Source organism: Protopterus annectens, chromosome 14.part0, assembly GCF_019279795.1.
Source record: "Protopterus annectens isolate FY-2018-M chromosome 14.part0, PAN1.0, whole genome shotgun sequence".
Taxonomy (NCBI): Eukaryota; Metazoa; Chordata; order Ceratodontiformes; family Protopteridae; genus Protopterus; species Protopterus annectens.
The window spans coordinates 673,248,257-673,270,900 of NC_056748.1; the positions used below are offsets into that span (position 1 = coordinate 673,248,257).

Consider the following 22,644-nt stretch of genomic DNA (forward strand, 5'->3'; position numbering starts at 1 on the left):
GATATAATACTTTTATGAGTAGTATATAAGGCAATTTGGACTGTTCAAGTGTCAATCTGACAGTTATGTATTTATTTGTTTATTGTTTGGGAGTGAGGCCTAGTAAAATAATTATCACAATTCATTTTTCTGAGCATTCGCCTGTTATTCTGAAGCTGTACTGTGATTTCAGATGTAATTTAAAATAATTGTCTTATGCCAATTGGCTTTAGCTTCCCCACAAGCTCTAGTATTTTGCTGTAGAGACAGGTTAATAAAGCATACTACAGCAACTTGCTTCTTCAAGCGAGACTAGGATTTTCCACAGATGCTGAATCCTCTGTGAGCACCAACATATCAGGTCTCTCTGGAGAAAGGAATGGTATCTTTTAGCTTTTGGGAAAGCTAATGAGAGACTGTTATAGCCAATCGGCTTTGAAAAAGATCCTGACTGTACAGATATCTCAATTCTAGTGTTATGGCCACTTCTGTGAATGCAGTCATTTAAAGCTTCTGTCCTAGGATAAATGAGCAGTTTATGGGCTAATGCAGAATGCATGCCTGCCATTCTGAATGTGGAATCCCACATATCATATTCTGTGCTGTGGAGGTCAGGTTTAAGAGCTAAGCTATATTTAACTGCATACATATTTAGGCCTTGTTTTGGCAATCTGATTACTTTGTATCCAGGTTTCAGTGTAGAGGAGCTCACTTAACTATGTCTGTTCTCAGATCTTCAAGAAATATTACATCACTTGTTTGAGTTATATTTAGAGATTTACAAATGCTTCTGACAGGCTAGGAGCTTACCTATAGCATACCGATTTGAAAGTGCAGGCTGTGTATGCTTTCTACTTTGCATGCTAATAATCTAACCTCGGCAACTCATTTTGGAACACCGAAACCTGTAAATGATCTAAAGAAATATAAAGGACTTAAACAGAAATACTTTCAAGAAAAGAATGGAAGAAGTTTTTTCAAGTTTCACTGTACTTGGGTGGTTTGGAACAAGTACTAGTGTATTTGCCCGTTCTTCTTAAAGCTGTCTGCATTCCTAATTTATATGTCTCAGATAGACCGATGTACTTTATCTCTATTTCTGGTCAAAGAAGCAGGTAGTGAATATACTTTACTACAGAAAAGAAATTGTAAGAAAATGAAGTTATGTTAATATGTGGTGTTCACAAAGTCACTGATGACTCTGAAACTGCAGGGACAAATCTCCCCACTATGGTATCATGGATTTTTGCCAGTGCACTCTTATCAATGCATATTTAAGCTATATCTCAGGGGAGAAAGAAGAAAGAAATATTGGGTATAACAAATTTAGAATTAGACTGATTCAAAATGGAATTAATTCACATAAAGACTGTTTCACAATCATGCCGTCCTGTTATGCTAGCCATTCATTTCCATTTTTGTGCATCTAAGAAATTTCCATTTTTCCATCTGAAAAAATCCAGATATGAAGCTGAAGCTGCCTTTTTCGCCAACCTGAAACTGACGGATTTCAATATTATTGATACTCTGGGAGTTGGAGGCTTTGGACGTGTGGAACTGGTATGAAAATTTCATTTACTTGTTTGTTTTGTGAAACAGTAAGTTAAAGCAGCAGTATTTAACCTTTCTGTTTATGCTCACACACACAGCTAAATACTTAAAAACAGCGTTTGTATCTGAAATTTAATGAGTTATTACTCAACATTATTAGAAATGAATGTTTTACTTACCTGTAGGTATGTTATCAATATATCAGAATTGTTAGTATCTGCCTATAATGCTAACGCAGCAGCAGCAGAGGCCATGTAGTTCTAAAAGACGTACCTTTTGCTTGAAAAGTTTAAGAAACAAATGTATAAAATCACATGGTAACTCTCAAATGGTGCTGCTTCATAAATCTGCTGATGGGTAAAAAGGTGCTGTCAAAATGAAAAGGACAGCATCTGTCTGGTCTGTTCTTCTCTTCATTGTTATTTGTTTGAATCAACATTTTCTTTAATTCATCAGAATTATATGTTTTTTCTGCTATGGGTCATCCTGTTCAAATGTGTTATCCTAGTGTGTACTTTAAACTGTGCATTACACATGCTGTACAGTATTACTGGGTAAAGTCAATCAAAGACGTATGTTTTGCTTTACTTCTCTCAGATTTCAGCCATTAACTGCAGCTTGTCTTTGTTTACCGTATTCTATTTACCTGACATAAACATGTGTTGTAACTAATAAAGCGTGTCTTATGCAGTACAAAACTAAACCATTTCTAGTTTTTTGGACTTTTCGCAGAGAGCCTAACATTGCTTAGACATGATGATTTGGGCACTGTGTTGCTCAAAAAAGACTGGATAAGATATATTATTTCTATAAATGTTGCTGCTTTCACTATGAGACATAGAAGTGTGACAAATATTGTACACGTTGGTGATTTGTTGTAGAAAGCTGTAGTCCTCTAAAGAAAAAAAACAATACCTGTCATTTTCATGATTTCACTTCCTTTCAGTATTTTTTAAGTGTTCATCAAAATCAGTCTCCACACATATGCCATTGAAAACTGTATTAAAACATGGTTTATTTGAAAGGCCATTTATCCCATGTCAGATTCTATACTACATTGTTAAATGACTACTGCATTCCAGCTGCAAGGAAATTAGCTGAAATTACTTCCTCCCAACCTAAAATGTTAAGTGCGTCTTTTACAGTACAATACAGCCCTCATTGTAATTCTTTTATTTCCTTACTAAGATTTTGCCAAATACTCTAGGCATATTATTGTAGATCAGTTTCATTTTATGAATTGCTTTACCCACAGCAATATTAATGCTGTTCTTCTCAAATGTGTGTGATACTTAAGCCAAACAGTAGGTACTCTCAACATAACATGGCTTACATATAAAAAAGTTCTTAATGTTAAACTCGTGTGAAAACCACAATAACTTTCTCTGCACACAGTATCACAGAGCAAGCCTTTGTAAAATGCTGTTTGAGCAAACTCTGTAGAATTAAAAAAAGAAAATTGTTGAAACACAATGCAACAGAAGCTATCCAGTGTACCGCCAATGCGTCAAGACATTCTGCATTCTCTTTTGTGTGTGTGTAAGAGGAAAACTACAAATTCCAAGGCAGTGCTTCATCAGAATTATTAAAAACTCTCAGGAAGTATAAAAGTTAGCATTTCCTGTTATAAAAGTAGGCTTTTGCATATGCGACATTGCTATACTGCTATTGCTACTACACAAAGTAACAAGCATGGTTCCAGCAATATAATTTGCCGCCATGCATGAGGTAGATGTATGTCATTTCATGCGTGCTATGATTATTAATAAAAGTCTTACTTATTGTATTTTCTATCATAATTCTTTCTTCACCACTATAATATTCTCTCTGACTTCAAATGACTTAATGTCTTTCTAGATACTACTGTTCTCATATGTGTAAAAAAAATATATATATTTTAATCGTCTTTTATAATTATGTATTACATACCGAACTACATAATACTTCCATATTCTGTATTGAAAGTAGTTAATCTCTTACTTATTACTTTATAGTTGGTTTTATTTGTTTTCTTTTTAGATTTGTATTACCTGTACTAAAATCTTTGTATTTTTGCTCATTGCTTTTGAGCTAATTGTTTATTTTTATTTTTATTATCTTGCTTTCACCATTGGAGCTTTTCTCCCCGGGCCTCCACTGAAAATGGACATTGATCCAGCTGGACTAGCCCGGTCAACAAATGTAAAATAAAATAAAATAAATAATGGTTTGTATGATGAAGTTGGACAATGCTTTCTCTTTTTCTGACAAATACATGCCTTCATCATTAAGAAAATGCTGTTGTTCTTTGCTCTGAAATATTAGACAAGAAGCTTGAGTCTGCGGCACAGAGTGATAACATTCTGACTGTGGTTCATCTGGCTTGAGGTTTAATACTGGCTTACTGCTAAAAGAGTTGAAAGGAGAAGGACCACAATGAGTGGCTGGCACTGATATGACCATCATGAGGGGGAGGGAGAGGTGCTTCTTGTAAATAGTTGCCACCAACCAAGTAGTGGCGTGCATATGGAAATGGTCACAAATGGGGATATGAACTTGTCACAAAAAAAGCTGGTGAAAGTAGCCCTCCACAGCATGTATTTGCTTGGACAGTGCATAGAAGCCCCATGCTGAAATAGCTACTCACATCAGCTGCTGGGGGTAAGGTTAGGGCCTAATAAAATGCCATCATTGCCAGCACTGACAGATGCTGGCAAGGGCATAAAATACCTCCATGGCAGTTTATATAACAGCTGCCTCCAGTTAACTCTCACTATCATTCTGGAGACTCCCGTGATGGGGAATGAAGGGAACTCAAGACCACAAGGTGATTGATGGTAGGCGAACAGAAAGGTAAAACACAACTTGCAGAAAAAAATACTAGACAAGTTATGTCACTGAATCTCTGAACCATGCTTTCAAATTTTGTCTGTACTAGAAGTCGTCTTTCAGATTCAGGCCCTTGCATGATTAATAATTAATTTATTACACACACACAAACACACACACGCACCTCTGTTGTTAAAAGGAGATGTCTATGTAAATACATACATGTTCTTTGGATTTTTAAATGTCACTTCATGGATTGTGAATGTTGTTAGTAAGCAGATACGGCTTTCCATGCAGGTAGTTGGTCATACCTCATTTAATACTGGTTGCTTCTCTTAATTTCCATCAGAATGCTTCCTACAGAAAGCATAGGTACTCTGCATGAGACATCATCAGACAGCTATATGGTGGGTAATTACTTTTAGGTTCCAAAACAGAAAATTGCCTAAATTACTTATGCATTTATTCAACTGATTGTATATTTTTTCATCTACATTAAAAAATATTTTAAACAGGTTCACTGCAGTTTCCAACTGCTGCTTCAGCATCGATTTTCCTGCTGATAAGATCAATGCACTAAGGTCAAATAGCTTTGAAGATATCATGTGGAATTGAGTGACTTTAGTAAGATTTGAACCTTCGTGTCCTGAATCGAATTATATTGTGAAGACTGTTGATTTCAATGAGCATTTTGATTGGCTTCCCAGAGTGTGTGGTATTACACGAAAATGAATATCAAGAACATCTTTTGCCTCTTTACTGATTTAATACTTTGCCAAACACTTTGAGGAAGTTTGTTGAAGTTCATTGAGTGCACATGTTATGGAAGTTTGACAAGGTTATATTTACTGTACTAGCTTGGGAACAAACCACTATCAGATGAACCTGCTTGGTCATCAGGAGATTTATACATAAGCACAGCCGGCATGACTAATATTTAATACCATGTTACATTCCCAGATGAAAGGCCAAAGAACATAAAACACTGATTATTATCAGCTCATTTCTACTTAAGATGTCTGGCAGTTAAAACAGTATTCATATCATTCATGGGAAACCATCAACAGAATCAAATCAACATCATTCCAATAGCATTCAATGTGGTACAAGGTTAAAAAAAAACAATTGTATGTGTGTGTGTGTGTGTGTGTGTGTGTGTGTGTGTGTGTGTGTGTGTGTGTGTGTGTGTAGATATCTATATATATATATATATATATATATATATATATATATATATACATATATGTGATATATATATATATATATATACATACATATGTGTGTGTGTGTGTATGTGTGTGCATGTATGTATATATATATATATATATATATATATATATATATATATATATATGTATGTATAATAACAGTTCATTTCATACAAAACAAAAATAATACCCCATTTGATTGAAAGGTTAAAGTTTGATGCATACAAGTTATAATGCAAATGAGTATTAATCAGTTTAAGCTCATTGCTAACTGCCACTGTTAATTATTACCTCCACATTAGAAGATTGTGTATGTACACCAGAAGTGAGTCAGTATGTCAGGAGTATTTCCTTTCTCCACAATTGTGCAACGGTGGAGTTAATATATTAATATGGCATTTTCTGTTTGTTTTTTGTTAGATCAAATGAACTTTAAAACAAGTGAACCATAATCATATGTATGGGTGTACATACATGCACAGACACACACACACACACACACACACACACACACACACACACACACACACACACACACACACACACACACACATATGTATGTGTGTGTGTCCTTCTACAATGAATTTCATAGCAGTCACAGATACAATAATGCATGAAACAGCATCTCTTATTTTTAAATAAAATGAATTATGCAAACCAGTACATGTACAAAACTTAACATGGGGTACAAGAGTTAGAAATGTCTTTAATATTGAACAAAATCCCCATGTCAGTCCTCTGAATCTCTGAATTTAACAGAATTTAATACAAAATGATAACATTTCTTTTGGTGTCAGGAAATAGCAATTTCTCCCCATGCAGGGAGACACATATTTATTTAACAATCTGATTTTAGGCTACTACCTGGACTAAAGGAAATAAGCACCTTATGCTGATTTTTAGGCTTACTGTTTTCTAAATGGGGATATGAAAAAGTAAGTCTGTTACTCACAGCCATATTATGGTGGCTACATAAAGGAAAAATAAATCAAGGCTTTATCTGTACTGTGAGGTACTAATAAAGATAGCTTAGCAAAAATGGGAAAGCAACATATGGTGGTAGACTGAAGACTCTGCTGTGGTCCTTTCCCACAAGATATTCTCACCACTCTATCAGGAAATTCCAGACTCTTTTGATCCTTATTTGTTTGTGATGCAGTGTGCATGATATAATTTCAGGAAGTCTTGTTTATATCCTCATAGTAATACTGCACATTTTTGTTTCCAGTCTAGTACTAGTAATTTATAAAGCAGTGAGCATTTTCCAACTTCATTAGATATGGTATGTGCCACAATGCAAAGCATGCATCATATCATCGCATGTAATTAGGTAATAAATCTTACCAGTGCCTGGTAACTTTCACATTTCCCTGAAATACCCACTCCCCAGGTAAAATCTTGCCATCATAATTAAATCTAGCACTCCTCATATTTTGATGAGATTTACCATTATTATATGGTTCAATAGGAAGGCCAGTTTTGGAGGTGCTGTTGGGCCAGGACCTAGTTTCTGCGATGCACTGACACTGTATAATCATTAGGTGATTATATGTATACTGGGGGTTCCTATTAAGCAGGGAATTAGAGCACTACCACAGGTAACACATTCCATCGCTCTCCTCTAAAACTATGCAATTTGTTTATAAAAAGATGGGGGTTTCTTGTTGAATAAATGCATTGGTGTTGCCCTGCTTCCCATCTCTGACTGCATGTACTGTCAAGGTAAATTGAAATTGGAAAAACAATGTGGTCCCTTGATCTTTTGGCTTTTCTTATATATATTTTTTTTAATTCTTAAAACTTATTTTAATTTTCTAGTTTATTTAGTTAGTGTTCCTGTTGCTGATTTTGTTCTCCACCTTTCAGTTGCATTCTTTACATGACATCAGCACAATCAGCATCATTTTTTCAGCTAATTTTCTTCTGCCGGGCAGTGTGCTACTTTTTCGCATAGCCTCATGTTTCCCTTTTGTTGTCTACTTGTAATGGTCAAGATTTTACTGTTTTTAGGACAAGGGGGTCTCTTGCACAGCTTCAGGATAATTTAACTTATATTTTGTTGATGTTGAAACAATAAATAGCTATTCATTTGCTACTATATTCTCACTGGAACTGCTCTGACTGCAAAAATGTACTGCAATCAAGTTTAACAGAATATGCAAGCATTCCCATTATCAAAGTTTCTTTGAATTTATATTTGACCACATTATGTAAGGCAGTATTGGGTGAAGCATCCTCATGTACATTAATAGAGCCCTGCCACATGAAAAAACACTGTTTTATTTCACGTAACTACATTTTTTCCTCAAACTCAAATGTATGTATTCACACTCATGTGACATAGTGCTAGTCAGATCACAGAATATTACAGAATGTCCCTCTTGCACTGTAGAATAAAATATACAGTCATGGACAGATCTAGTTACACATGAATACCAACATGTTTATCATTATAGTTATATAGGTTCATAGGTAGGTACTAGGCTATAGGTCCAAGGGCCTAAGTAAGCCTAGCCAACAAGGTTCCCTGGCTTATGCCACCCAAGAAAGTTATTTTCCTCTGCCCCTGTCTAGCAGAGCCACAGAAATGATCCCCGGGGCGAATTTCCTATTTCCCATCCACTCATCAAGATTTTTCTTGAAGAGTGCTAATGAGGAACTTTGCTTGACATAGATGGGTAGCTTGTTCCAGAGTATGGGAAGTCTCTGGGACAGAAATCTATCCCTCCAGCATGTCCTGTTTATTGTGGTAACAAGGTTTAGGTCCCTAGAGCATGTAGTTTGGAGAGATTGGGATTTCTTTAGGTGTAGCATGTCCAACAGGTCTGCGTTTGATATAGCTTTATATGTTAGGCAGAGATCACCTTGGTGTAGGTGATATGCTGCGGAGTAAAGCTGGAGTTTTTTGCGATGGTCAGTGTAAGGCATCTGTTTGAGGCCAGTAATCCTCCTTGTGAGGAACTTCTGTGGCCTTTCCAGCTGCTGCAGATGTCTTGTGAGGTTCATTCCAAAAGGGGCGTTGTACTCTATAATGGGTCTAATGAGTGTCGAGTAGAGGGGAACAATGACCTCTTTTTTCCTGGATGAGAACCCTTTTGTAATGAGGTGTGCCATGTAGAGGGATTTCCTGACTGCTGTGGCAATATGATTATCAAAGGAGAGACTACTGTCCAACTGGGTCCCAAAGTCTCTTATCACACATTCGGCATTAAGTAGACAGCTGACTGTGTGGTAGTTCATGGGTATGGAGTTTTTACCAATGGGGACGATAATGCACTTTTTGGCATTGAGCTTGAGGCCATGGCTCTGACACCAGGCATGTGTCTCAGTGAGGCCCTTCTGTATGATGTCCACATCATTTGGGGACTCAGCTATGGCTCCTAGTCTGCAGTCATCTGCAAACTTCATTAGCCAGAGGCCTTCTGTGTTAGCCTGTACTTCAGAGAAGTAGATACCAAACAGGAGAGGTTCCAGGACTGAACCTTGTATCCACTTGTCACTGCTTTGAAGTCAGATTTAGAGTCTGCAACTTTTACAGTGTGGGTTCTGTCAGTGAGCCAGTTGGCAACCCATCTTGTGACGTGGGGATTTATACCTAGTTTAGTGAGTTTACCTATAATTCCAGAATGGAGGATGGTGTTGAAAGCCTTGGTGAGGCCACGATAGGCTGTGTGAACCACCTTACCTTCATCTATGGCTTTGGTGACTGCCTCAAAGAAGTTGATCAGGTTCAGGAGGCATGATCTGCCTTTTACAAATCCAAACTGGGTGGGGTCCAGAGTTTGGAGGTTACCAATGTCTTTGTTTATGAATTCCATGATTATACATTCCATAGCCTTACAGACCAGGCTCGTCAGGCTAATAGGCAATAGTTCCCGGGATCAGTGGTGGCTCCCCCTTTGTAAAGTGGGATAACTGTTGCTATGCACCATTCAGTGGGCACAAAGCCTGATGTGAAACTATGATTGAACATGGTGCTTAGGTGGGGAGCCAGTTCGTTCTGAAGGTTGTGTAAAACACAGTCTGGGACTGGGATATATAGTACTTAATCTTTCATGAGCTCATTTAATACCATCTCTCTGCAAAGACAATGAAGGGTAACCACTCAGAAATAAAGTGTGAATTCCCAGACAGTTGTATGTTTTGTATACTAATCAATAGCCACCCCGAAATGTATACATTGGGGGCCATCCCTGATGACCTCAGTGATCACTTTCTTACCTTTATCTGCAAGGACAAATCAAATAACTCCCATCAGCCCATGTATAGAACAATAAGAAATAGTAACAGCTTCAGTCCTAGTAAGTTCCAGTATGAACTTACAATATGCAACTGGTCTGCGCTAAAACACTTGCCCCTAGACGAAGCTGTCGTGTACTTTAACAATAAATTCCTCACCATCCTCAATTCTCATGCTCCCGCTTGTTCTACTAGGGTAAAAACAAATGCTGTCCCGTGGCTCTCTAAAGAAACCAAATCAAAAATCATAGTCAGAAACAAGGCATGGGCAACATGGCATGCTACAAACGACCCTCTAAATGAAACCAAATTTAGACAACTAAGAAATGAGACAAAATGATCCATTCTATTAGATTAAAAAACTACTGCTTCCATCTCCAACAAGGAAACCAAAATAACCCCAAAAAATTTGGGTAGGGATAAATAAATTACTACACCCAGGTCAAACCACCACTCTACCTCCCTCAGCCTCTACTGATAAACTACCAGTAGATATTGCTAACAACTTTAATAATTTCTTTACTGAAACTATTCAAGCTCTCACTAGCCATTACCCCTTAACTCCTCTAACCCACTGGACAACACTCCCAGTACCCAGCCCACCTTTAGCTTCCAGCCAGTCTCTACATCTTTCATTCCATCACTACTCAAAAAATTAAAACCTACTACCCTAGCTGCTGACCTTCTCCCCGCTGAATGTTTGCAAAAAGCTGCTGATATATCCCATTTCCATTCTAATTAACCGATCCATATCGGAAGCCTCAGTCCCCACTATCTGGATAATATCTCATGTCATACCCCTCCATAAAGGTGGTAACTCTACTGAATTATCTAATTACAGACCCATAGCCATCCTGTCACCTCTGGCAAAAATTATGGAAAAATGTGTCCATAAACAACTTCTGTACTCTCTAACCCAAAACACCCTTCTGGCTAACTCTCAGCATGGCTTCAGGCCTAATCATAGTACTACCACAGCTCTCCTCACCTTCTCAAATGCAATAAACTATAACAGGAACAACAACAAGCTATCCTCAGCCCTTTTTTTGGACCTGTTCAAGGCTTTTAGATATGGTTAACCACCATCTTTTCATCATCACCCTGGAAACAATGTCTCTAGGCAATCACTCTCTCCAATGGTTTGAATCATACCTGCACAATAGACAACAATCCGTCTTTTGGCAGAACAACCTCTCAAACCTCCTACCCAACACCATAGGTGTCCCCCAGGGGTCTATTTTGGGACCCCTTCTGTTTTCCATTTTTATTAATGACCTCCACACTGTCATCCCTGAAGCCAACTGTATTCAATACGCAGACAACTGAACGTTGATCTGCACTGGCACCTCACAAACAGGACTGTTAACAATAACTCAGAGTACATTTAACCTAGTCTGATTCTAAATCCTAACAAAACAAAGCTCCTACTTTTCTCCCCCACCCAAAGATCCACGGCGCTAACTCTCTCTATTAAGTCTAATAATGGTACCGTAATCTCACCAGTTGCCCATACAAAACTCCTAGGAGATATTGAAGATAATGATCTTAAGTTTGATGTGCATGTTAACAAAACTATCAAAACCATTAATAGAAAGCTGGGCTCACTATATAGGATAAAGCCATTCCTTACCCCACCTGCTAAGACTGCCTTTGCCCGCCCCCATTTACTCTCTACCCTCTACTATGCTTCCCCTTTACTTGCCAACCTAAATAAGACTGATCTTAACAAACTCTCAAGCTTCTATAATAACATCGCTAGATTTGCCACTGGTCTCCCCTATAGAACGCATCATTGTAAAAATCTAAAGTATCTCGAATGGCTAGAGTTACCCAGGCAGATTCAGTATAATCAACTTATTGTGGCTCACAAAGCACTTAACCAACCAGAAAATACACCTGCACTGAAAAACATAATCTATCCCCACTCAAACTCCAGATCACGCTGCTCATCTAATAAACTGGTAGTGCAAACCATCAAATCCAACAACTCACCAGGTAACTCCCTGTTCGCTAACTCTGCTGGCAAAATTTGGAGCTCACTTCCTGCTAACATAAACCCTAGATACCACCCTATCTCACTTCAAAAAAGCTCTCAAGGAGTACCTCAAGGAGTATTTCAAGTCTCACTGGATATGTCCCTACTCCAAGCCTGACTAAATCTTTATTCATACTAGTGTACTGATACTGTGTTTGTAAATGGTACCCAAATATCTTTTTATTTGTTAAGCCAGATTAGAAGTTTGTTAGGCTGTATAAATTTAACTGTGACTGCATAGTGTGTTTTATTTGTACAATGTTATTATGACTCTTGTTTTATCTGTACATTGTGATGAATGCATATGTTACAACCGTTGGAGCTTTTCTCCCCGGGCCTCTGCTGAAAATAGACATATATCCAGTCAGACTATCCTGGTCAACAAGTGTAAAATAAAAATAAAAAAAATAGCATTATTGTAGCATTTGTATGTTTGATTAATGTGAATAAAATCAACAGTTGTACTAGTCTAAAATTGTGAAATGTAAATTTTTTTCATTATTATGCACTTCATAAAATCCATCCATCCACAACCCTTTTTCCACATGAGGCTAGTCTATCACTTGAACTGTGACAATCTTCTAGAGTCAGTGTTCACACTGCCGGGTGGCTAGCCCTGTCTGATATAACAGCTGACACTTTGTTCTTGATCATTCACCTTATGTTAAGGATTTCATCACAGGTATGACTCCAGCCTGTCACTTCCATAAAGAGTATAGTGATTGAAAGACAAGAGAATAGACTCCTAAGAGTGGTATGTTCTGCTTGGCAAACATTTGAGATATAGTGAGACTCAGATAGTGCTGTGTATCTATAGATGGAATTAGCCAAAGTTATCCATGCAACAGTTGTACTGCTAACCTCTCCTCCTAATAACTCCCAAGAGATTGGCAATAAAGAATAGGACCCAAGAGTGAGTTCCATGAAACTCCACAGTCAAGAAGTTAAAACAAAAAAAGAAAGAACACTGAAAACATCATTTTGTGAGTACCTGGAGAGGTAGGAGGAAAATCAGAACAGATCAACTGTTGATAGACCACATTTCTCAATCTCTTAGTGTAAAAAATCTGGGCAAAACATAAAATGTAAGGGAGCAAAGTGCCAAAAATATGGACAGATTTTAAATATTGCTCTTTTAAACATAGAACGTTGCTAGAATGAAAAGATGTGTAATAGCATATGTTTTCTGAAGAATATAAGTCTGAAGCTGATTGATGTATGTCAATATTAAGTGACTTCAATCCTCAGTGATTTGCCAGAAAACCACACATTTTATGAGACACAGCCCTAAATATAAGGCAAAAATCTGAAGAGTGAAGAGTTATGTGGCAAACAATGTTGTTAATGAAATGCTCTGGCTGTATCAGATGGTTAACCACATCTGAAACCACTACAAGAACTGATGGACATATTCACAGTCATCTTTTGAAGTGCTCTACAGGTGACAAGACAAGCTGTTTTGTTTGGGCTCTGAACTACCTGGAAGAAAATTACCACTCAACTGACCTAAGTAGGAATCTACAGCGATAGACAAGCTGCTTTATTCTGGGAGGCTTTTGAATGATGTAAAACCAGTAATTCTCATCCAGTACAAGCTTGTCCTCTGACAAATCTCTGCAGTAATATTTGTGCAGGGTCTTTATCCAATCATTTGGTGAACTTAGAGTAAATGACTGAACCTGGGATCACAAGCAATAAACTGATGCTGAGTAAGAGATAAGCAGCATGGGACAGAGAGATCCGGAGAAGCAATCACAGCTAAACTGCATGTGAAAATTAATCTGGCAATCAAAAACCAAATCACAGAAATGGCTAGTTTAAAGAATTTGCACTGCAGCAGTTCACGAAGAAAAGGAGTCACCTAGGGGAATTACAAAGTTAACCTATCAGTGATTTCAGTGGTTAATTTGAGATACCACTTCAGCAACCAAGTTAGCTCTGATGTTTGAAATTGTAATTACAAGTCAAGAGCATGGCTGAAATAATGGGCTGGAGAAGTGACCATATGAACAAATCCAAGTCCTTCTGTAATGCAGATGAACTAATTGTTCAAGAATTACAGAATCCCTGCTATGTGTTATACTGATCTCTTTCAAAACAGTTTTTGTTATTCATAACATATGCAGGCTAGATGTCAGTGAACATTAGAAACATCCTCATATTGTTGGGTGGGTAGATACAGAGGAAAATATACCCATAGTTTATTCATGTATCCATAACATAATTATAGGTTCATATGTAAGTACTAGGCAGTCAGTCTATGGGCTACTACAAGCCTACCACTAAACCATGTTCAGAATTCCCACTGGGCATCAAAGCGGGCAGCAAAGGAAAGTCCATAGGAGACTCTGAGGATGTCCATACAGTTATTTAGGTTCACTTGAAAGGTAAAAAGTGTTCTACCATCCTTGACATGTAGTGGAAGCTTTTTTTTACAACATCAATGAGCAGTTTGGAGGGAAATGCATACTTAGCAGACAATACTTCTGCTGTAGAACACACTATTCACACACACACACACACACACACACACACACACACACACAAAAAAAAATCATTCTTGTCCATATTCAAACACAACTTAGATCTATAGATGGAAAACAGAAAAATTACTACAAAACTGCCCCTGTACTACTAATGGACAGAGGCAGCTCCTAAATGTTTAATCCCATGCATGGGTCACCTCCAATTATATATCGTCTGATCCTAATTATTCTCATTAAAGGTAATATATAATTATCAACTATAAACTGGGTAAGGTCAATCTGCAACCAATTTGGATAGTTTATTTCCAGCACAAAAAGTGTATCTGGTTAAGCTTAAAATGGCATACAAGGGCAGCTAGTCCAGTACTTACCTATGAACCTATAATACCTAATTAACCACTGGCACACCTGAAACGGTGGGAAGGAGAGCAGTAAGTTAGCAGAATTAATGAGAATGAAGGAAGACAGCAGTAGTCTTGTTTAATACCAAAGTAAACACGACTGCAGTCTAACTTAGTCTAGAATACTGCCCACACTAAGGCATGTACCTTGTTAGCACATACAATTAAATACTGTAAAATAGCCTGCCTGTCAATGGGAAAAGTTGAGTTGCAGTATTGCTGAAACATTTCCAGCCACACAGAGCATGATGTTTAACTACAGCATGTGTTGTAATCATTCCATGTAAAAATGTGTATAATCTCATCAATCCTGGGGAAATATGCCTCAGAATCTGGTTTTCGAAACCCAACTGATTCCTAAGGACAGTGTAAAAGCTAAAGCTGTGAGACATCCAGTCCATCATGACCTTTACCTCCACCTGCGTATATACAGGAATTCGACAGTCTAAAATATGCAATGCAAAAGCATGCAAAAATAACAACAGCTAAATTCACTCATATGGGAAACTAGTGAATCTCATATTGACTGCCAAAAATGTAAATTATAGCAGCACCAACTCCCTCTACACCTGTAATAATTTATTGTCAATCACCAAACAGATATAATCTCCTTTACAAAACAAACTGTTTTTTAATGTATTGAGTAGCTCAGAGTGCAGTTAGTCCTTTGTTTTGTTTAATAGACATTTTCCATATGGTCTCAATTTTCATGAATTATTTTCCTGTTGTGCTTAATATCTTGATAGTTGCAGCATTCCATATCAGCAAATGGAACCAAGAAAGCCACGACCAAACAAAAGCACAAAAAAGAAAACCAGCACGATCCCGTATGAGTTAATGTGATATTGCTATCTTTACTGACTCAGACGCCTCTACCCATACATACACAAGAAGATAGAATCTGATACACATTGCACATGAAAACCCCTACTTATGTAAACACAACTCATTGTTATTCAAAACTGTACACAGTAACTCCACAAACAAGTCAGCTTGCCCATTGTAAATACAGCATTACTCACAAAAAGGAGATTGTCTGCACTTTTATAAATATCATGCTGGATAGTTTCCACAACAGCAATTTCAACTGATATTCTTCTTCACAGTAAACATTTTTTAAATGAAACCGCAATCTAAATAAATTTTATTTAAAATTACTAAACTAAGAGGAAATATGATCCTATGCATACTCATTGGCAATCATTAATCCATCTATCCATAGGTGGCAGTAAGTGTGCATACAAGGAGGTGACGTGTCTGCATCCTCATATGCTGGAGCACACGTGTGAACAGTACATCATAATTTGACAAAAACATACAAGCTTAATACAAAGTCCTCTTACACAATGATTATATTTAAAATGATAAGAATGTGTTCTTAATGTAATAGCAAAATTCCAGGTCTAGTTATGGGTAATGCAGGATAAATCCACAGATTGCTTTATTTTCACCCTCCTCATAAATTCCTAAGTCTTGTGTAAATACCCTATTTCTAACGCCTGTCTGTCATGTACTACTAAAACACCACTCTGTGCTCAAATGCTCAGTTATTAAACTGTCAGCAACATTCACAACATTCCTCTTCAGTAATCAGTCACTCATCCATACCCAGACTGGAGACCTGCATGCCTTTATGAAGAACGATTTGATTTATTTTAACTTCAACATCAACCTTAGATGGGTATTCTGCATTGCATTGATATATTCTACTGTTAGAACTAACCTGATCTCAAAAATATTAATTTGACTAATAGAAGTTAATAAGACTCAACACCAAAGATTTTTCAGCTTTGCTTTAAAAAAAGACAGTGGAATGGATGAATATATTATACACACAAAGTTTTAAAAGCAATCAGCCTTATGATCTGCCAAAAACATGTGACAGTGAGTACCAGGAGAACAGTTTGTCCACAGGTAATATCTGAATTAGAACATGGTTAGCAAGGCAGTACCAATATATCTTGTTCAGATAATGCAATTTCAATACAGTTACAAAAATACTGTCTCAGGGCAACAGTTGAGTGTGTACAAGAGCAAGTCCTACAGTAAGCTTATATATTATAGGCAGAACCATGTACATAGAATGGAAAAAGAAATTGGGTTTCATTTTTATATCTACCCTGGGCTCTCTATTTGCAAATCCTCCCTTCCATGTGGCTTCTCAAAGCTTGTAATTGAACCTACATTCTATATGAAAAATATATCTGCCATTCTGCATCTACCAGTTAGGATTACACATAAAACTGAGCATACTAATAAATATATGTGCAGCCTTATGTCATCCCTCAGTGTAGGATGAAATGCATATATTGGTTTCTAGTAAAAAGTAAACTAGTGCAAACATATAAACATATGACTACATGCGTTTGCCCTACTTGAATCACCAAAATAGGGCCTGGCCATTTATGTTAATCAAGGGTATAAGGGAATTCATGGGTGTAGTCTAAGGTTCACAGTGGGTTCCACAGACAAGAGGTGAAAGCATTGTCTTGAATACATATCATGGTTATGGAATAAACAATAGAATAAAAATCCACCAAGCTGTACGAACTCTGCAACACACTTTATTATTAATCACTTTTTGTCCAACTGGATCATTGGGCTTCATCAAATAAAATGTAATTTAAAATTCATGGATTTAAATATAGCTCTAAAAGTATCAGGTGACCTACTCATTACATATTTAAAGTAAAAAACTTATTTAATTAGTTCGTACAGCTTGGTGGATTTTTATTCTATTGTTTGTTCTTAAGTTTTTTGCCTTTTTGGAAATGGTTATGGAATAACTTGACCCTATTGTCTTGAGGTTCGGAGTTGACATAAGGAGCTGGGTGTTGTCAAAAGGGTTAAGGTGTTTCCAGTGCAGATACAAGGTACAGGGTTTGATTCTCACCTTTGACGGAAATTATCTGGGCTTAAAATGGCTCACAAAGGTGCTAGTCCAGTACTTACCAATGAATCTGTAAAGACATCAGTGCAGTTCTCTCTTATGGTCCTTTATTTGCTTACTGTAAGATACATTTTCTACATCTATGATATCAATGTGAAAATTGCACAGTTAATTAATGTAAAATTTAACACCAAATGTTATTTATCACACTAAAGCTACCTACCTTAAACTGCACCAGACCAGGGTCTACAAATACCCTGAAGTATTTAGGGAGGCATGGAACTTGGACCCCATTCGTACTTGAAATATACCACAGGTGCCACATGATAACAGATGTCACATAGTAACCAATGCAACCACTATATCCAAACTGTTCACTAAACATTTTGGAATCTCAACTCATTTTGGAATCTCAACTCATTTTTATCAGCCATAGCCAGTTAATACCTTTGTCTTTGTGAAACCCTTTCAAAATAGAAATTTCTCCCTCATAATGTAACTAAATAGTATTTAAATAACTGATTAAGAAATTTCTCCAATTACAAATCTGATGGAACAGATGGCCCCAACATATCATTCCTAGAAATAGTGCTGTGTTCATATTCAAACTGGCTTTAGCATATCAGCAACTTTTTCTTAACCTTTGTCTTCTTTGAAATAAAAATGTACTTGGTAACCCCAGCAAGCACTGTAACAGTTAAAATCTATTACAAGGCAATCCTAATAAGCGAGAGTTTGTCAAAATTCAATGTCCCTCCCAACCCCAAGTTCACAACAACCTATATGGAATTGTTGACAGAGACTCTGTAGAACCATATAAATGGCTGTATAGAGGCCACTGTACCTTCTAGAAGTAAGCCCAAAATATAACAAAAGGAAAAAAGTAATGGTTAAAATCAGGAAGAGCAACTCCCATAATGATAGGAGCTCTCTAAACTAAACAGGAAACTAAGTAGACTATTTACGTCCACAAAGGACAATTACAAGGTTATGAAAGCTTCACAGGCTAAAGACAGCCACAAGGCCTTTTACAGCTATGTCCAAAACCTCAAAAGCAGCACACATCAGGATGCCAAACCCGTGGCCAGTGGTGCCAGCTTCAATGAGCAGATCGACATATTGAAGTTGCTGGCTGACACATTCAACTCAAACTTCTATGATACACTGCTTATAAATAATTGCATGGCATCTGAGTCCAAGGAGGTCATGCTGCTACCTTATTTGGTCCCTATTAGACCCATCATTGAGTATAATGCATTGTTAAACACACTGTCCAGTATGGATCATCTTAAAGCTATATCTGTATACTTAGCCAAATCACTGAAGTGATCGTCAGATCCAGCTCTGATAGGATTTTGCACATCTACAAAATGAAAAGCATCAGAACCACTAAATCCAATGATTTAAGTTTTACTTGTGACATAGGCAAGACATGTTGGTGATCCAGATATATGCCTCAAAGAATCCCCATGCTCTGGAACAGGTTCCCCATCCATGTGAATCAGAGTCCATCCTAACCCTATTTAAGTGTAATCTTGACCAAAGGATGGGAAATCAGAAATTCAACCCTGGTCTGGTCCCCATGTCTCTGATAGACAGAGGCATGGAGTAACTATGCCCAAACTAATAACCCCCCATGGCCTTTAGAAATCATAACATACCCCCTCCTAACTATCTATGATACATAGGGACACAATCTGGTTGGGCTGCACAGCTAGGCTTATAAAAGCCCTGGTGGCCTTTAGCCTAGTATATACCTATGAACCTATGCCAATAAGGTGGAGTGACGGAGTAACTGCCTCAAGCACAAGCTGCTAGGGGGTGTAAATGACACTCTAGTGGACTGTGTAAGACATTCCTTACACATCAGATGTGCAATTGATTTACTGATATTGTTAGTCATTTTAACTGCTGCAAACCTACTCTGTTTGTGCTTAAGTAATGTGCTTGCAGACTGTGTTTGTGTGTGTATTAGAAACAGTCAGAAGAAGTTATTATAGCAGTTTATGAAAGAACTATTATATAAAAATATAATAGCTTTTTTTTTTAGTCCACAACCCTAGATAAAGGTGCAATAACAGGGAAATTACCAGTGTGACCATTGACCTAGTGACAGCTCTGCCTACACAGTGGAGTTCTGTACCCACTCATTCCTCAGCTTAGTAAACTCCTCCAAGAATTATGTACTGCTGTAAGGATAAACCGTTCTTATACAGCCCAATTTAGCTGTAACTTCAGCTAATCGTAGGAGGTTAATTGATTATTAAAATAAACTATGCAGTGTCTGCTTAGCACTGTCATTGTATTGGTATAATACAGATACATTGTATTAGCTATACTTAAAATGCAACACTTTTCTTAGAACGTCAAGGCTGAGATGAGCCCTGGGGTCAGTCTATATACCATAAATAAATGAATAAAATAAAGAAATAAATACTAGATGAGCTGCTAATGGAGTACTATTGTTTTCATATATTTATTTGTTGGAAATTATACTTTTTAAATGCAGACTTGGCAGCTTAGTTATTGTTATTTTAGGGAATTTTAATGAATGCTAGTTCACCTATAGTAGCTTCTATGGTATAACTCTGTGATTGCATAACCTTAGTAAAAGTCTGCTTATTTAGAAAGCCAAGGATGATTGTTTCTCAAAGTTCATTTAACTATGAAGTCAAAATAATTTAGTAGGGAGGAATAGGATCCCACATTACCTCTCCTCTGCAGAAGTTTAGTTTTATTATAGTTTTTTTCTAGTTTAGGTACCATAGGTAACATTTAGTTTCTCTTGTTTAGTAGAAGTCTGATGATTTGTTGAATATATGTACACTTATTATGTAAATCTTATTTAACTGCCTTCTACACATTCTGTAAAATGGAGCATTTCTCCCCAGGACTCCACTGAAAATGGAACGTGTCCAGTTGGACTTTCCTGGTAAACAAAAGCAGTAAATAAATAAATAAGTAAGTAAATAAATAAATAAAATTGTCCATACATTTATCTCAACATCACCAATACCATGCCAGCCAAATCTTGACTCTGAATTGATTGTGATTCATTTTCCATCACCATACATTCAGCTGATCAAGGTGCTGCCATCATCATGGTGTGCACATTTATTTACCCTAGCCTATCCACTTTTAACTATCGTATGCACTGCATGCTATCCATGCACCCCTCTCTCACTCACACACTATCTCTGTCTACAATAGATGCAATCATTGCAACCAGAGAAAATGTCTCCCTCCTGCCAATATGGGCAACCTGATGTCTGCTGCAATTTACCACTCTTTTTTTCTGGTTCCTCCAATCACTGGATTGCTTGTCAGTCCTGGGACATATGAGTCATGAGCAACACTCTGTCCCTCTGCTGCACAATTTCTGCACTGTGACAATTTTTGTTTTACATTTTAAGGCTTTAAGTCATTATGGTTAGAAAAGGTGTTGCAAGACTTAGAAAAATAACACAGTGCTGTGACAAATGCATACAACATGTGAGATGGTGAAGATGTTATTATTTTAATATTTTTCTACTATTCAGATTTATGTGAATGAGCTTTTTCACCATCATATTCATGCTCTTTGCATTCATAAATCAATGCCTACTCCATGCAAAAAGAATATTTAGATACCTCTAAAAGACTAATGCTCTGAGTGTGGACTAGGCATGAGGATGTAAAAACATGTGGGGAATTTATTTTTTCTTTATATGCCATCCAATGTTTATTTTATTTTTATTTTTATATATGATTTTGGGTTCTGAAACAAAGGCAAGAAATCCATACTTTGTTAGTCATTTCTCTTATAATCTGTAATATAGCACCTCAATTAAAATGAAAACTAAGTATTTTAAATAGCAATAAATCCACTGACTAGTCTCACAGACTGATACAGTATTATACCAAACTTATTTGATAGACAGAAAGTTTTAAGAAACTTCTGAAGCCCTCCCATGCAAACAAATATGTGTACATGTATACATGCACATAACTCTATATAATGTGTGTGCATGCGTGTGTCTGTTTGTGCACATTTATAAAGTTCATATCACATACTGTCAGTAATCTTTATTAGAAATAAATAAATATCATAAAGCACCTATTTACAGATTGATGACATCATATTTATGCATGTCTTCACCTATTAACTTTTGACTACCCAGTTTTTGGTTTTAGGGAACAGCTGGATTGATGCTGTTGACAAGAGTCTGTGGTACTGTAGTCCGAGGATTGCACTGTTCAGCTCGATAGTTGTCTTCTAATTAACATAGTGTTGGTTTCTGTAATTAACCTATGCAGGCCTGGATACTGGGTATCTAGGAGATGCAAATGACAGCATTTGTTTTCACACCCTACGTAAACAGAACTGACTTTACAAAAAATGTAGCAAATCTTCTGATCATGGTTAACAAATGCTGTGAACACTTTGTTAGTGAGTTAGGTACTGAGAAAAAGAGCTGCACTAATGACTGAAAATAAGTGAAGTTGAAACAGGTTACTGTAACTAAAGTATGGCTTTACTATGTAGCAATAATATCGGTGGCAAATATAGATTGAAATGCAGTTACAGGTGCAGCGGAATGTGCTATATTAATATGAATCATAGTGTACTATGTACATGCCCTCCAAAGTGATTTTAGTATCTGTATATTTTTGCCTTGTACTTTGTCTGTCCCTTTGTAATACTACAGCAATAAAGAGGTACCAATATCATATATCATCTTTTCTTTTATGATATAGCAGTCTTGTGTGAGCTGAAGTATCTTCAAACTATTTTTATTTTGTTTTTATTTTCTTGATTAATAACTACCACTCTGGCTGAATTAGATCATCTTTATTATGAAACTAGCTAGTTCTAATAGCAAAGAAAACACTGGCATGGAAACCTATTTGGGTTGGGAGGGTGGCTTAATGGCTAAGGTATTTGCCTTACAAACACAAGGTGCAGGGTTTGAGTCTCACAAGGGATAATTGGCTAGGCTTAAAATGGCTCGGAAGGGCAGTTAGCTTAGTACTAAACTATGAACTATGAACTATGAACTATTGACCT

The 22,644-nt window shown here is 36.9% G+C and overlaps 1 protein-coding gene across 1 annotated transcript in view; it reads left to right on the forward strand.

Moving 5' to 3' along the window:
* The window catches only part of PRKG1 (protein kinase cGMP-dependent 1), a 3,380,995-nt gene that overhangs the window by 3,060,122 nt on the left and 298,229 nt on the right, over nt 1–22,644 (forward strand). The window contains exon 10 of the mRNA XM_044056419.1: nt 1,443–1,539. Coding sequence (XP_043912354.1) covers nt 1,443–1,539 — 97 coding nt within the window. The remainder of the gene's footprint in view (nt 1–1,442; nt 1,540–22,644) is intronic.